Genomic DNA, 17,500 nt, shown 5'->3' with positions numbered 1-17,500 from the left:
CCACTCACTATAGCAAAATATCTTTGAGTTATATCATATCTTTGAGATATTCATTTGTTACATGTATTGACAACTTGTGAAATGTTGTGCAGTCCGTATAGGAGTCACTAAATAATAGAATGCAACGAGGGAGGAGGCGCTCAGTTACTTCGGCGCCTACGGCTGTATAGGCTCAATGCTCAGACTTGTCAGTTGCCAAACATTTAGCAGATGTTCTTATTTCCTTTGGATGCAGGCTGAGACGAGGGAAGCAAAGAATGGCGATTTTATGAAAGCTGAAAACTATCGAGGAAACACTCAAGGGAAACCCAATGATCCTCTGCTCATGACAACAAGTTTCTAATAACGTTGAACGAGACGTAATTCCAAGCCGTTTGATTACAAACGGAATTCAGTTAAAACTTGATTCACTCCTGCGCAAAATTAAGGGTAACTTAAATAGCAACCGTACAGTTCAGTCGCCCGTATGGTGAACGCATTATTATCAATCATTCCGTTGTTTATGAATTCAAACCGCCACACTGCCGCAGTTCGCGCTCCATTGATTCGCTAAGGCTTCGGCTGTATTCACAGACTAACTTGCAAGTGAAGCAACAATTTACTAGCCACCGAACGCGTTTTTCGCATTAGGACTATTCACAGTTAAAGACAATTTTACTTCGTTAGTTCATTCTGCTTTCTTTGAGGCCTGATCTAAAGTCCTTAAAAGGCCAGGGCAGTTCTACCCTGTGAATACAGCTTCTCGGCTGTTGTGGACATAGGGAGGAAGCATAGGATGTATTCTTAGGATAAAGAGACTCGAAAGAAGTTCCTATTTTTTATTTATATTTTCGTTTCTAGTATCTCTTATTTTCAATCTGAGTTCATGGAAAAAAAATTCCTGGATATTTTTATTTATTTACTGGTTATTTTTTTATTGTCCTAGGATGGAATGATATAGTCATCGTTTAGTCTTTGACTCCCAGGGTTGATCACGGGCAAGCCAAGCTCGGAATACAATTTATAGACTTTGTATGGGAAAAAGCTGAAGTTTATTTCTACATTTTACAGCTTACTTTAGCATTTATAAGCTCAAAGTTAATTTTCACATAAAAAGTCTGTAAATCGTATGATAAGCTTGGGCTGCCTGTGGATTGATGAGTGTGTAAAATTCACCTCAAAATCAATGCACTGTCAGGTAGACAAGTATTGAGAATGAAGATTATTATCAGCTTAAGTAATTCCTCTTATAACACCAAATTCTCATGACCAGCCAACGAAGAAAGCTATTTAAGTTGTTATGAGAATTAAATTTTAGATCCTGGGAGCCAAAGGGTTCACACTTCTATTTAACAATTGCACCCGTGGCCCTTGAGGGCGAAGGGTCTAATAGTTTTAGTATCACCCAACTAGTCGGACAGAAAAGACAATAAAGTTAGCAAATGCAAGTTGAAAATATCTTTATTTGGGAATAAAAGGAAAGAAAGCGTCACGCTTTTCGCTACTCGAGGACTATTACTAATAGTCCTCTAGTAGCGTAGCCAATGAAAATGCAGCATTTGCGTGAGTCCACTAGTTGGGTGATACTAAAGATAGATAGCTACTATGTACCTTGTGTCGATTTTTGTCTTTTGGGATTGGTGCTGTTACAGTTTTCCGTGAGGTATATTTACTGGCAATGATTTGTATTTATGAATCACTTTTGAGATTAAAAAAGGCATACTGGTAACCCTTTTCCACATGTTTAAATTTGATCCGTGAGATTTGTACAATCCGTGTTCACAGTCTCCTAGAAAAACCCGGAAAGTACTCAGCCTTTGTACTTGTTACCGTATTAGGAGCCCTCTGCGTTCCATTTCCTCTGTGGTTTGGAAAACGGACACACAATCGAATATTTTAACTCAAGATAGCTATCGTATTGCGTTTAAGCCAGGAGAGACGAATGGTGGCAGGAAACTGTTGACGTTGACGATGTGGACTTCGGGAGAAACATCTTGCCATTGATTACGTTTTCGTCGAAAATTGGTCACCTTGGCTCCAGAACCGTTGTTTGGGAAGAAATATGGGGCTCAAAGTAAAACTGGACAAACAAACATATCAGACCTAAATTGAAACTAAAGTAAAAATTCTCCCCTCTTTTTCCCAATAGGAGTCTGGTGAACAGCGTCGGAGGCTGCCTTTTTTGGAAGACCTTAGACAGCAATGACCAGAACCAGGTTGCTGACCAGCTGTTTTCGTTAAAACAATGGTTTGCTGGGGGTTCTCAGTCTCGCTGGCTCAGAAAACCTGGTTGTGGTCATTGTTATTTAAGGTTTTTCGTCTTTTTTTTTACTGAAGTACTACGAAAACCACCGATCTGTGGAATGGGCCCGAATTACAGAGTCACTCCCTCGCCCACTTTCGTTAAACAATTTGATGAAATTCCTTGAATCGGAACGACCGCAACAATGGAAGATTACGTTTTCAAATTTAACTCTGTTTTCTTTGGCAAGCGCAGAAAAACTTGTCACAAAGAAACACGTGGTGAAGTCTCCCCACGTAAATTCCCGCCCATTCCACAGAACGGTGATTTTCTTGGTAGCTTGATTCCGATTGCAAAATACTCAATTTATTCCACCACCGCTCTAAAATTTCAATTTATCGTTGTCCCGTTTGTACTTGGTTCAGTCAAATATTAACTTCTATACTAATTTGTTAATTCTGTGTACCTTAGCTTAAGTATTTTTCCCTGTTTCAATAGGTTGTCGAATTAACAAATCGAAAGTGGTTCAGCATTGTCTGTAGTCTTATCGACAATGATATTTGTCATCTCAGTGGTCAAAATGTTGTGAACTCTGAACCACTTTCGATTTGTTTTTTACCACAATATTCAACGCAAAAGAAAGTTTTCATTTCAGAGCGTGACCAAAATCATGACACGAAGAAATGCGTTGTCTATACCCTTCTCGCAATATGATTGGTTTATTTCCCAAAATGGGCGTTCTTGATTGGCTACTACATTGCGTGACAAATTGACGCGAGCATGACGCGTACAGCGTTGTCTAGACTCTGCAAATTAGCCAATCAGATTGCGAGATTACAAGCAATTGTGGTAAGAATATTTCTTACGTCGTCCTCAAACAGGGGCGGATCCAGAAATTCCAGAAAGATGGGGCAGAAGAAATTGCGACGAGAGCGCCCCCCACATGCCCTCTATCCGAAGAATTCCTCGTCATTTCATACAATAGAGAAACGCCTGTTACATTTAACGTGTTGCTCGGATTCTTGAAAACTAATGAGCTTATTATCATAATACGCATTATATATTAATTTTTTCATACGTGATGTTATCTATCAAGGCAAAATGTACCTATTGGAAAACCTGCAAAATAGCTATAGCTAAGCGTTTCTCCCACGTTAAATAAAGATTATGTATGTATGTATGTATGAAATAAGAAAAACTCTGAAACTAAACTAATCATTATCGAAAGTAAAACCGCTTGATGCGCACTGAACCACTTGAAAGTCGGTTGGTAAATACAGGGAAAAAACGGCCCCCCCTTCCCCTAAATCCGCCATGGACAAATCGTTAACTAAAACCTGTTTTGGTTCTTTAGAAATGTTTAGAGTAACTTGATTCCTTTCGTTTCGATGAAATAAAAGCCGTCTTTATTTTGAACCAAGCTGTTTTTTGATGGCGATTTCAGCATTGAATCTAACAAGGCAGCCTGTGTTAATGGAGAAATCCCTTTTTTTTATTCAGCCCGACAGGTGCCAGCTGTGACTATCAACAGATTACAGCAAAGACGGCCTCCTGGCCACTTACATTTACAACCTCTTTATCTACATTTACATTATCTTCTTCACGCACAAATGCTGTGGCTGTTGCCGTCGAATCAGCTACTCTGGTGAGAATAACCTTGCCATCATTTTAAAAAATAAACTGCCTGTTTTTCGCTTCTGTACCTTGCCGGGGCTTTTTCTTGAACACCTAAAAGCTACTCGGGAGTGTTGTTTCGTAACAAGGAAAAAGAAAGGTCAATATGTTTAGGAGGCTAATAGAGTGGTGCCCTGTTGAGAGCCGAGTAAATAAATGTGCCATACTGAGTTTGCCCTACTGGATATTTTAAAGTGTGCAATTTGTTAAGAAATCCGAAAGAGAAAAGCTGTCTTTAACCTTACATTATCTTGGCGGATGTCTAGCTCCTTTCAAATGGAGACGACAACATTTTGACTGCGTGGGGATAAACAATCTGACAAGCATGCAGATGCTGTTACACTGCGGATCGTGTTCCTTGACTGGGTAGCCATGATTGGCTGCGATACACTTTATTTCACTTCGTTTTCATTGTGTCAGGGATAGGATACTTTGAATCTTATACAGAAATTACCGCGACGAGTTGAAGGTCGGGCCATGCAGTCTTTGTCTCAAAAGGCTATTGTGCGCTCTGCATCGTTTCGGTTTTGGATTACTATTACACGTAAAAATGATCTTCTTGAAAAGTCTGTCTTTGAAACACTACTGAATTCTTCGGTTCAAATTTGTCCGACTGTCTTTTACTCCTAACAATGTCGCGTTGAGCGTCGATACTTCAGTTTCTAATTTGTTTTTGATGTCTACAAAGTTTATCGTGAGGAAAAATCGAGAGTACATCAGGAGGCATGACATTTCAATTCAAAATCGACATTCGAATAAATCGCCAAAAAAAGAGTTTCTAAAGTGCTTCCTGTGAAGCATATTGTGGTGTCGTTTTACATGTGTACATTATTATTTCAGACGAAAAAAAAAACACAAATAAAAGGAAAAGTAATCTGCAAAAAGCACCGTTAACTGTGCGAAGGCTTTTTTGGGAGATTGAAAAGAACAGTTAATGTTTTCCTGTTTATCTTAGTCGGAAAACGCTAAAGGGAAGTCGTTTGTATTAAATAAGTTTGTCGTAGGAGGACAGTGCTTTTAAGGATAAAACATTTTACGACTTGGCTTTCTAAATGCAGTGAAATGTTTCAATCCCCCCTTTTCCGAATAAAGTGTTCAGTTCGTGTATCCACGTCATTGGGGTTTCGAGAACACAATGTGAAACACAAAAAAAGACTGAAATCATTTCTATAAATAATCTCGCCTTTGGCAAGAACAAATTATTCCTTTTGATTCGTAAAAGGAAAAAAACATCGTTTATCTATTTCCAACAAAGGAACCGGGGCTTATGCTATAAATCAAGTTTTGGACGAACTAATTTTTTCCATCTGTCAGCTAAACAAAGAAAAGTGATTTGATCTAATGACCGCCTTTGGGTTTCCACATTAAGCAGGAAAAGATTTACGTCTCCGCCGTAATACCCTGCAAAGCAAATTTACATTCATTTTTCGTGCGGGTTCTGCAATTTTCGTAATGTCGGAGATTCTTGCCTTTATCCGAAGGAATGAGAATTTTTTAAGTCGCTCCACTGTGTGTGGTCGTGTTTGAGAAATGTTGCAGTTTACAAACCATGAAGTAAAATAATGAAGTCCTCCCGTTTTATTTGCCACTTTACCCCCAAAGAGCTTCATAGTTGAAGTTGTCTTTTTTTTTCCGCAAGTGTCAGTTCGCAAAGGGCCGGAATTGCCGCGTTTCCCTTGACCTCCCCGACCATTTGACCCGGGTTTAGAGTAGTTCATCCTTCTCTGTACATGTCCGATGATCTTGACAGCGAGAAATTGATTGTGAGATTGCGGAAACGCGATGAGGAAGAAGTGGAAGCTAATTCACCAGGCTGAATGCCGTCTCTTTTGCAGAGGGATCGAAGCGCGCGGGAGAAGTCTCGCTTGAGAAAGGCGTATAGAATAGGATTGACAAACGCCGAAGCGAAACGGATGAAATCAAACGCCATGAATGCCACGGTCGGTAATGCTGAAGGTACTGGAACAAAGAAAAACACGATGCCCGTTATGTAAAACGACAACGAGCACAATATGAAGACTGTCAGCATCAGAGCAAAGATGAAGAGGGAGCGCGCTTCTGTGGCGATTGGAGCTCTTTGATTTGCTGTGACAGCTGTGCGTGTGTTGTACAGACCTTGAATCTCTTTGATTTGTCGGTGAATAACCAGGAACATGCGGACATAAGTGATTGCCATGAAAAGTGCAGGAAGAAAAAAGCAGAACAGGGCACCGGCAATGTTGTAGCCCAGATGGTATTGCAGTAACTCAGGATCTCGCTTAACAAAAAATGTATTTGGATCATTCCACGAAAGCTGTATTAGCGAAGCGAAGAGAGAGAAGATCCAGACGCTTGCTATGACCATCAGCAAGCGGGGTACTGTCACGATATTAATGTACTTCATGGGATACATGACATAAATATATCTCTCCAGAGTTACTATGAAGATATGATACATGGTGGAAACGGCGATAAATCGATAGATGAGCGCAGCTGCAATGCACACTCCATCCTCCAACACTGCATTACACACTACTGTTAAGGGAATACCGAGGAAGCCTGCCATGAGGTCGGACACGGCAAGACTGATCAAGAGGCTGTTAGTTTTCGTCTGTAGATATTCACGATACACAAACAGAAAAATCACCAACAAATTTATTCCGACCACGAACACGCTTAGAGCGATCAAAAGACCGTCATAAACGGGACTGAAGTATGATTTGTTGATAGAGTCAGGTGTCGCCGTTGTGTTGATCAGGTGTGTCGCGTTTTCCATCTCCGATCTCAATTTGAACGGCGTAGTGCGATCACCAATCCAATGTCTGAGGAAGGATTATTTTAACTTCAGAAAGATCGGCACAATTACGAACACCTTTTAGCAAGTTATCTTTGCTGAAGTTATCATCGTTCGCTTTATCGTTCTTGTTTAAGCGGAGTTGAAGAAGCCGTCGCTTCTAACTTCTTACTGATATTTTTACAACAGGGCGCCTTGAGTTTCTTCGTCGCTTGCACTTACTCGGGTTGTCTCCTGCCTGAAAGAGCAAACTCAAACCCTCTGTGGCAAATGCTTTTCAGTTTTCTACATGGGCAACTTGGTTGGTCTCCTGACTCTGTTGTGTGTTGGTAGCAACTTGATATATTGGAATGATAGAAATAAACTTCTATCACCACTTGCTTTGAAGCATCTGCTGACGGGGCCAAGTGAATGGATCTCCCTCTGTTGCACCCACTCTTACCGGTTGGCTTATAAATTATAAGCCCTCGGCTTAATTGCGGTCCTTTCACTTTGTTAGATATCAATTAAACAAATAAATACCAAGAAGTTTGCTAATTCGCAGTTCCTATTGTGACCTCCAAGGTAGTCTACGCCCTCACAAAAACTTACAAACAATCCTCTTGGATACAACTCAGGCGGAGGTGATTTGAATTAAAAACAAAAACGAAGAAAACTTAACTGAACTTCTTGCACCATTCAGTCTATCACGCATCGATAACTTTGTGCTATACTTCATTCCCAGAGGAAACATACGTTTCCCGTTTCCTCGTCCAAAGTGACTTAATTGATCGTAGATATGTGCTTTTGCATGCAAAATCGAAGTACAATGTGACAGTCGGGATACAAACGCTTTGCTAGTGGTCAGCCTTGTCCTGCCTGATCAAACAAGGACATCGTCTTTTATGTGGAAGTTTTTGACATTATCGAGTTTCTACTTCGTGGTGTGTTAGCAAAAGCCAGCTTCTTGACAACGAGTTTATAATGATTTCAACAGATAAGCGGTTCGGATCAGTTGTTTTTCGGGGGGTTGGATTTAGTTCAACTGTGTAAAATCAATCGTGATTCCTTGCAAAAACTCTAATTGTACCTCCTTGATGACTTTAATTTCAAAATAAATTTACTAAATGCGAATTGAAGAAGTACCCGCAAATAAAGGAGCTATTGTAAACAAACTACACATTACAGTTTCCTCAGCCTCGACGTATGTGTCGTATTCCTTGATTACCGGAAAGTAAGTCTAATATTAAAACGAGTTTTCTCTTCAGAAAATCCTCCACTATTTTTAGCATCTTTTCTGATGTTACCATGGAAATGGGCAATTTCTGGCAAAATAGATCGGTGGATTTGAAAAGGGAAAAAGAACCAAGGAGGAGGAGAGAAGGATTTACTCCCTTATCAAAGGATGTTCTGATGAACTGATTTGATTTCACTACGTATGACATGAAAATATATTACACAAAGCGTGTGACCTTAAGTTTGCAACCACTGACTTATTTTTTTCTTTCTTATTCATTTTGCTGAAAAGGGGTTAACAATATCGTATAAACTCTTGTTCTTAGGCCATCGTAGCTTGATTAAGAAAATAACACAAACAGCGGTGATAAACATTGTATTCCAACGCATTTTTATAAAACTTGACGTTTCAAATGTGTGTTGACTAGCATACGAAACGTCAAGTTTTATAAAAATGCGTTGGAATACAATGTTTATCACCGCTGTTTGTGTTATTTTCTTAATCAAGGGGTTAACAAGTTTAAGTTTGTCTTTCTTTTCGTCAAAGAAAAAAAAAAGATTCCTTACTCACTTATTAGTGTTCTAAGTTCGCACTGGACTGAATTTCTATTTTTTAATATCTCTGGAACCACATTAACATGACATTTATATTAGCCAATGAATGTGTGGAAATGATCAACAATTATCCCGGAAACGGTCGTTCTTAGAAAATACAGGGCTTTGCATATCAGTAACATTGTTTTTAGGGATTAAGGTTCTGAATTAGCTTAGCTCTTTTTGAGAAAAACATATTAAGAGCCTGGAAAAAAACTAAAAAATACAATTATATTGGAACCTATCAAATAAGCGGCAATGATGCGGGAGGAAGAACTGTCTATGCTTCATTCATCTAAAATTAGTTTTCTGACCTGTGAGAAATCAGAATTGAAAACTATAATAAAGATGTTCGTATTTAAACAAAATGGCGGAAAACGAACAAAACAAATCTCATCATGCATGGTCCAACCAGTTGCTACTGCCGCGGGGCACATCTCGATTCACTGAATTTTTGTTGAAAATAAATTAACTTAATAGGACTGTCAGTAACAATAAAACCGACTAGGCAACATGATAAGAAATTTAGATAGAAAACCAATTGTTTGTCACTAACTATAACTGTGATAGTTATAAATAAAGAAAATGAAGAAGTTTTAAATTAAACGAAAAAACAAACTGTCAAACTTTGACAGAAAAAGAATTGATATTTTCTCCAAAACTGAAAGAAATAAGGGTCTTTGGCAGCATCAAGAGCCTTGATTTTTTCAACTTTGTTTCTATTCATACAGTTGTTAAGAATAGCTGGTGTTTCCGGCTTTTTGCGTGATTATCACTGTATGTTAAGAAAAACATTTCAATTCAGCACATTGGCAGAACTGTTTGTGTGGTAAAATAATAATAAACCTCGCATGTTAAACTTAATCTGAAAAAAAGATTGCAACCGGACATGAGTCAACAAGAGCAAATTTGCATTGGAAAATCGATGTAAGAATATCGCCAATAGTTGGAATTGGTGTGAAGAGAGTGGGAAAAAAATACTCAACAAGCTGAGTCCACACCAGTCACGTTCACGGAACTTTTGTATCTTTATTTTGCAACGCTAAAATGCAGATAAGGATGACAGCTTTAAAAAAGGAAGATTTTGTCATGCAACTAATTTATCTAAAGCACGGGGGATTGTTTTGTAAAATCGTGCGCATGCTCAAAGCAAACAGGTCCCTCGTTTATATATTGCAATCGTTGATGAAAACTATGATCTACGTAGTTTCGAGGTTAACCTTTGCGTGCAGCACATATTCGCATGTCTCCGGCACTCTCTTAAGGCTGACAAATATTTGTATCACTTTTCAATAACACTAGATATTTGTTTTTAGGATAGAGAATTAAGGAAACGAGCTCTCAATTTGTTTTTCGCCTTTAATTAAGCTTTCAAAGAATTAAGACATGTTGGACTAGTCCGCTAGAGAAGAGCGCAAAAGATAAATACAGCGGATATCATTGTGCAACATTGACAAGTCTAAAAAAAAACTGCCATAAACTAATTTCGATTTTAGGCAAATCGGCACGGAATAAAGCGCCAATAATACTACTAAAACATGGCTTTTCTATTGACCATTAAAGCATCTTAAATCAAACAATATTCACTAGTTCGTTGACTGTGCACCTCTGTTTTAACGATGAAAATAAAACAACATTCAAAAACAACTGGCTGTCAATCTGGTACTCGTAGGAACTCTTCCTTGAGAATAACAGGTAGAATTAGATTCGCTTGAGTTTTAGATTTAACAAACTATTCAAATTTCTTCTTTCAAAAAATTATGTTTCGAATGCGAGGTCCGTAATTTCCTTTTGAAAGATAAACGATAATTTGAAGAAGGAGTCTTGTTAGTGATATCGTAACAAATCGAGAAAAGAAATTCAGAAGAAATAGACGGTTATTTTCCTTTCTCGCTTTTGAGCTAGTTAGCCTCTCAAGAAATGTAGTGCAACACAAGTCGTGCAGTAAGATGGTGTTCAGTGAAATGTAAAAAGCGGTATTTCCATTTCAAGCGCATTATCTAGATGCCCTAAAGCAATATTTCAAGGAAATTTGTTAATTAACGGATTTGTTGGGAGAGCAATGCCCCCAAGGTTTGAGCACAGAGTCATCCACAAGAAAGGTACCAGAAACTCAGAGAAACACTCGTGATAAAAAATAGGAAAATGACACTCGATATCATGAATACTTCTAAGAAAAAAAAGGAATTAAATTGAAACAGGTAATTCAATTTCTCCATACTGACTCGCCGATAGAAAGAAAGCAGGGAATTCTGGAGTGAGCTTTGAGATCAATAAAGAAGCTTGATAAACATGTCCAGTACCGAAATTACACTCTACAAGCAACTAGTTCCTCGGGAGACTTTGCTCCGAGTAAGAGAAATATTAATACGTTTTGATCAGAGAATTTCAGGGATTTGAACCCTTGACCCCTTCTTCACACGATCGAATCGCACATTCTCCTAACTTGCAACATGGCTTTCTTTGATGGGTAGTCATGAGAATTTGGTGTTATGTCAAGATCACACCTCTTATTAAGCTGATAATCCTCTTCGTTCTCAATAGACCGTATTCATAAATGGCGGCTATGTAATTATTCTTTTGTCTTTATGCTAATCATCCTCACTAGCCTCGTTACCACGAACAAAATTCAAGAGCATATTTGCTCCAAAGTGAGGCTAGTGTGGATGATCAGCACAAGGACAAAACAATAATTTCTTGGTCGCCATTTATGAATACGGTTTACACCTGTGTGAATGGCATTTCATTGAAATTGTGAGGATCATTTACGTGCCAATCACTTCCGGGACCCAAAGGTTTAAGGTTAAAGGCTGAGCTTATGGATTCAAATCCCCTTCAAGAGTGACATTTTCTAGCTTAGTTTCCCCTATACCCCACCCGAAATAAACGACACTGGACCAATCAATGTACATGCAAACTTAGGGAGCTGGCCGCTGCACCCGATTAGACTGTCAAAACCATGTGCTCCTAGCTGTCGACGAACTAGCCTCGTTACCGTGGTAACTGTCACTTGTTTAGTGAACCGTGAAAACAGTGCTAATCTGTGAACCGCAGAAAATAGCAAATTTACGTGGGAAACAGGGATGGCGCAGTGTTGAGAGTACTCGCCTCCCACCAATGTGGCCCGTATTTTTGTTTTGGTAAAAACTATTGGCCGACATCTTGGATAGCAGGACTAACAGAGGCCTGAAGAGGAGAGTATAAAATACCGGCTGTGTGCTTTCAAAATGGCGGCCCATTACGAACTTTAGATCTTGAAGCAGAACAAGCGTCCGCCTGCCAAGAAATGCCTACCTAGCTCCAAGAGGTTTTTCTTCGGCTACTCCGGTTTTCCCCTCTCCTCAAAAACCAACATTGTCAAAATGTTGTGCATTTGACCACTGTGATGACGAATATCGTTGTCGATTTGTTGTTCAATATTCAACGACAAAGAGAGTTTTTATTTCAGAGCGTGACCAAAATCATAACACGAAGAACACGTTGTCTATAACTTTCTCGCAATATGATTGGTTTATTTCCCAAAATGGGCGTTCCTGATTGGCTATTACATTGCGTGACAAATTGACGCGAGCATGACGCGTACAGCGTTGTCTAAACTCTTATCGACAACGGAAAATTAGCCAATCAGATTGCGAGATTACAAGCAATTGTGGTAAAAATCCAATTCGATCTGAAATGCACGGACACAAGTTAAACGAGCTCGTGTTTTCAATGTTCTAAGACGAAGTGACTTCGTCTTAGGACATTGAAAACACGGACTTCCCGAAACAGTAAAATAAGCTCCAAAAGGCACAAGAATACACCAGAGGTGAGTCATTTTTATTCATTTTATTGAATGAACGTTAAATTGAGCATTTTATTTCCCATACAAAGTCTCATAACGCGTTTAAATTCTCAACGGCTGTCTGTAGTGACGCGAGCTTGGGCTGCCTATGCTCTTAGTCAACTCTTTACGCGCAAGTTAACAATTACCAGATCATAAATTCAGTAGTAACTTCTTCCAGGTCCTTCGGAAGATGTCAAGGACAGACCAGAGTAGTCGTTCAACATCAGAGAGCGCCTCTATTGTTGACCTTCTGATGTTCGCCGACTTGGTCTTTTCTAACCAGTACCGTCTCCTAACTCTGAACAGACGCTTTCCTGAATCGTCACTAACCGCGTGTTGTCACAAAAGCCATTCTCGTTTCCAGGGCTTCCCGTTGGCGAAAAAGCCCTGGGATTTTAATTGAGTCCTGGGTTTTCAATTGAGTGTCGAAAGTAATTTGCGAATTGCTTTGGTTTTTCATTACTTCACTCATTGATTGGTTCAAAGTTCTCGCGCCACTGTTTCAACCAAACGCAAGTGAAAACAAAACTAATCGTGGCTCGCGCGTGCACATTTTCCCGCGCTTTGTGTCGGCTACGTGTAATTACTTCGAGTTTTGATTGGTTCACTGGATTGTCTCCGGCCTTTTTGATTGGCCAAAGTAATTACTTTGGTTTTACGACACTCGATTGAAACTCGCTCTATTGTTTTTCATTTTTTATTTTTTAAACTACTAAAAATTGTATATCATCCAGTTGAAAAAGCTTGGAAATGCGCCCAAACTTTCAAATGGTGCCAAACAAGCATTGTTCCAATTTTAATATGCTCCTAGTGGCAAGCTCTTTTGATGGAGAAAACAAAAAGATTAAGGAGGACTGTTCCCTGGCTATGTAGTTAATAAATGAAGGATACTGTTGTCTGACGAAAAGACTACGCAACGGGACCGGAAAATGAATGGCAAATGAAACCAATATTGCGGTGGTGGCATGGTGTGGCAAACTGGTACTTGCAGAAATGCACTGAGCAGTCCTGTATTGTAAAAGAGATAATTTCTCTCAGCGTGCCAATTCCGTGCAAAGAAATAAAATAAGGAAGGTCCTTTTCAACAACTTGATGACAAAAATTAATAGGATCACGAAAAGTTGAGGAGGATATGTGTCATAAGTTCTTAGTAAGCGAGCAAGGTCAGCTAGCTGACTCTCAGTTGTCTAGAAACCATCTATTACTTGATTAATAGGGACCTTTAGATTCTAGGACGAGGACGAGAACGAGTACGAGTTTTGACTTCTAGTTTTTAGCGAAAATACTTAGAAAATTTATAACCCGTACGATTAATCTTACTCTTTGTTAGCAGAATAGGTTGCCTAGTTATTCTTATTGCTGTTACCTGGGCCTTTTTGCTGACCGAAAAATGCCAAAACTGCTACCCTGTTGTTGACTTGTTTTGACACGACGACATTCTTGCAAAACGTCGCACTAAAATGACGACGGTATCACGTTTTTCCCGCCAAAATGACGCTAATTAGCGCGCGCTCACTGTTGTTCATTGAGAAAATCTCGTACTCGTAGTCGTTCTTGTCCTAGAATCTAAAGCTCTCTCAACAATAGGGAGCTTAAGCACGTGCGTTTTTGAGACGCGGACGGCAACCGGAAGTGAGCTGTTTTCCCTCTTAACTTGTCTTCACACAACCACATTAACATTGCCAAGTATCTTTTCTCCATTAGAGACGATTAGTATAAAAATGTGGGAGACACCACTGTCCTGGAACGCGAAATGTTCTCTTCCGGTTGCCGTCCGCGTCTTAAAAACACGCCTGCTTAAGCTCCCTAATAATGGAGACCACAGCACTGCTTGCATTTCTGAAGGTATGTGAAAAAATGGAGTTCTTTAGCCTTTTATGCCTATGGCAATCCCCTTTTTTTTTTCATTTAGCGTTGAATGCGTTTCCTGATATTGGGTGGGTCAGTGGGATTGAAAAAAAAAAAAAAAACCTGAAAAAAAAAATCACTAGTAGTCTCGGAATTGGAGGCCTGCTATACCAGCATCATTGCTGCAGAGCCTGGAAAACAACAAGACGTGAACAACATGGGAAAAAGGATGAGCCACCGAAACTCCTACAGCGTCTATGTGACATAAAAATGGTTTAACTATGTTGTTACCTTTTTTTTTGAAAATGGCAAAAATTTGGGTTGGTTGGACGACGCTAAAAAGAGAAAAAAAAGAGGATGGCCTATTAGGAAAATAAAATATGGAGTCTAAAAGGGCCAGTAATGGAGAGTTCACTGTTACAGTATTAGTCTTTTGCCAGAAACTTATTCATACCAAGATGCTTACACAGAACTTTCTTTGCTGTTTTGGTTTGGCAACGACTGTAATTTTATCATTTCTTCCCCTCAATCATGATGATGTGATATCCAAATTTTGTCCTAACTGGTGGATCTGTATAGACTGGCTTGTCAACTGTGCTTGGAGACAAAGCAAATGCTGCTTCTTGGAATGGTCCAACCTATGTAAAAGGTATAACAATAACCTGTGACTTCTTCAGCAGAGAAAATGGAAATCAGCCAAAAATAAATTAGCAAATCACTGTCAATCACTTGCAGTTTGTCAAAATTCAAAGTTGGACTTGTTTTAAGTCCTACATGTACTTGGTAAGGAAGTTAACCTTATTTGTAAAAAACAATTTTCATTTTAATAGTTGCTCTCATACTGGTTAAATGCCTCCAAAGAAAATCTGTTCTATCATTGTATTGACAAAAAAGAAAATTAATGATTTTAATTGTTTATTAGTCCACACAAAGTTGTCAGCACAGGACATACTATGAACCCAGAAATAATGTAAAGTTAACTTAAAAACTGTTTTGTACATTTAAGAGAGTAGCAATGAATGATTTGGACTGTATACAAGTGTCACAATACTTCTGACGAAGATTGTAAGATTCTCTTGTCCAAGATGTCGAAAATAAAAACAAAAGCATTGGCAACATACAAGATAATAAGTGTACCTTTCATTCTTAATAGGTTTCTATCCAGCACTATTGCACTGTAATTTAAGGTCTCCATGAAAAACCTAAAGTTGTAGGTAACCTTCCTTCCAATAATTTGAGTTGTATTGTAAAAGCACAGCAAATCTACACAGGCATACAGGGAAGTCTAACACGAGAAGATTCTGCATATCGTCTTTATGAGTCCATTTCAAGAAGCCTACAGTATTACACCGGTCTTGAAATAACCGCATTTTAAACTGCTATGAATAAGGTTCAATTGTCTGTGGCATGGCTCTTTGGAGAGGTTGTGGAGTATTTAAGTTTGCTGCCTTTTAATGTTGCACATCTTCTGCAAAGCACTGTAATTACAAAAACTCTGATGTCAGAGTGAAAAAAAAAAAGAGAGAAAACCTTAAGATCTTTTCAGAGCTCTGTTCATTTTTGTGCAATATTACACATTCCTGGGCAAAAGCAAAGTAAGACTGTGTTTACTGTTCCAAACTGGGCTGCAACAAGCTTTTGACTATTTAGTCAAAATTCATTAATTAACAATAAAATATGAAAAGAATACACTATATCAGTTTTTGCATACCGGTACTCCCTTTTATTTGATGAAAGCAGAAAGCATGTCTTACCATAGATCCCCTTGTCATCCATCCCAGGTCACCCTGATAAGTTAATGACAGATATTATTAATTACAAATTAACAAGTTCGCAAATAAACAAACAGCTTAACATGGATGGAGTCATTTAGTTTATCCTGTTTATCCTGTCACAGTACCTGTGCAAAGCTGTTTGTTTAGTGCTCCCAATCGTCCTCATCTCCTTCCCTTTTCTTAACCTTTTTCTCTTTAAGTGTTTTATTTCCATACTCAGGGGCATTTTATTGTCTTTTCAAATTTCATTTAAAAGGAGAAGAAAACAAGTTAACAATTTTCTCACTCCCTTCACTCTTTCCATTTTATGGTTAGATTCTTAGCCTTGTTGTCCATGGATTCTTAAGAAAATATTTTAGCCTTTTATTGTTTCAAATATGCATATAAGCAGAATTTTTATTAAGTTGCACTTGGACTTGAAATGACCATAGAAGGGTTGAAACATTGTCACTTTTTCTCTCTTGTTTACTAGTAAATATCTTTTTGACAAAGACTGTGTTGAAGAAGTGCAAGGTCCAAAAATATTATTGTACCAGTTAAAGCTGTCTCTACCAACCAACAGAGATCTTCTTTCCACATTGTTTCCATTGGGCATAAGTAAAGTAATATTATTGGAATTTGTGACTCTCAACCAGCTTGTTTGATTTAGAGAAATCACCATTTGAACCTTTACTCAGATGATGCTATACATGTACTTAATGAAACCAAAGCAAGCGACACTAGCCTCAACAGTGCTACAACAAGATGCAAAATTGTTGAGACACTCCCTTTAAAAAACACCTTTTCTAGCTTCCAATACCTACCATATCTAGAATTTCAATCTTTCCCACTTCCCCTCCCCTCCCCTCCCCTCTCTCCCTATGTTGACTGTATAAGTTTTAAACATTTTTTTGTTTTAATAGCAACAATGATAAGGGAGGAGGGGGCTGTAGTGTGGGACAGAATAGGTAAATTAATAATGCCCCTAGAAGGTGAAGTGTCTCCACTAATTTTGCAACTTGTTGTCTGATTGATTCCAATAATTTTGCCAGTCTGGATTTGAATCCTATAGGGAATATTTTCAATGTAGAAAACCAGAAACTAAAGAAACAATTGCTAGATATCGTATAAGTTCTGAAACATTTCAGAAGTTTCCACGCAAAGTGCAAAGCACATTGTACCAAACACGAAATGATATTAATTATTGACATGCGGTGGCATCGATGTTCGAGTGTTTGTACTTATCGCTGCTAACAGAAGACTCCGCACCAAATACTTAAGGGAGAAAAGTATTTTCCACTGCAGATCTGATGCTGCGAAAGTTACACATGGCTTGCATTATGTAACACAATACCATTTATTATGTTCCTAGGTGACATCAACTGCGATGGTGGCGTTACAGTTGAAAATTATATCTTCCAGGAATCAGCACAATTCAACTAGTACTTTCTTTTCTACTCAATCCAATACATTACCAAAATTATTGCACATTGCAGCATTATTCTCTAGAGATTGGTTGCAAACCATATATAGATACAGTATATGTATGAAAGCCCTAATGAGTGGCATTATGCTAGGTGTACCCTATCTAACCT

At 38.6% G+C, this 17,500-nt stretch overlaps 3 protein-coding genes across 7 annotated transcripts in view; 1 reads left to right on the top strand and 2 right to left on the bottom strand.

Moving 5' to 3' along the window:
* Nucleotides 1-1,708, top strand: part of LOC138028698 (sodium-coupled monocarboxylate transporter 1-like) — an 11,146-nt gene extending 9,438 nt beyond the window's left edge. The window contains exon 15 of the mRNA XM_068876299.1: nucleotides 236-1,708. Coding sequence (XP_068732400.1) covers nucleotides 236-343 — 108 coding nt within the window. The 3' untranslated portion in view covers nucleotides 344-1,708. The remainder of the gene's footprint in view (nucleotides 1-235) is intronic.
* Nucleotides 1,709-3,604: 1,896 nt separating this feature from the next.
* LOC138028626 (histamine H2 receptor-like) lies at nucleotides 3,605-7,791 on the bottom strand. Its single transcript, XM_068876224.1, has one exon. The coding sequence runs from the start codon at nucleotides 6,648-6,650 to the stop codon at nucleotides 5,610-5,612; it is 1,041 nt and encodes a 346-aa protein (XP_068732325.1). The 5' UTR covers nucleotides 6,651-7,791; the 3' UTR covers nucleotides 3,605-5,609.
* Nucleotides 7,792-12,293: 4,502 nt separating this feature from the next.
* LOC138028325 (peptidyl-prolyl cis-trans isomerase NIMA-interacting 4-like) overlaps nucleotides 12,294-17,500 on the bottom strand; it is a 6,021-nt gene continuing 814 nt past the window's right edge. The window contains exons 4-7 of one of the 5 annotated variants that reach the window (XR_011127638.1): nucleotides 15,906-15,938; nucleotides 14,618-14,789; nucleotides 14,443-14,486; nucleotides 12,294-13,311 (exon numbers count right to left, since the gene is read on the bottom strand). Coding sequence is in view for 3 of the 5 variants with exons in the window: in XM_068875810.1 (XP_068731911.1) it covers nucleotides 14,664-14,789; nucleotides 15,906-15,938 (159 nt within the window). In the remaining 2 variants the exon portion in view is untranslated. Of the gene's footprint in view, nucleotides 14,790-15,905; nucleotides 15,939-17,500 lie in introns of all 5 variants that reach the window. The other 4 variants (XR_011127636.1, XM_068875810.1, XM_068875811.1 and 1 more) reach the window with 4 other exon arrangements.

The sequence above is a fragment of the Montipora capricornis genome, chromosome 13 (genome assembly GCF_036669925.1).
Source record: "Montipora capricornis isolate CH-2021 chromosome 13, ASM3666992v2, whole genome shotgun sequence".
In the NCBI taxonomy this organism is placed as follows: Eukaryota; Metazoa; Cnidaria; class Anthozoa; order Scleractinia; family Acroporidae; genus Montipora; species Montipora capricornis.
This window is presented reverse-complemented; position numbering and strand designations above follow the sequence as displayed.

Coding starts and splice junctions, on each gene's coding strand:
- LOC138028626 (XM_068876224.1), bottom strand. CDS start 6,650: ATGGAAAACGCGACACACCTGATCAACACAACGGCGACACCTGACTCT.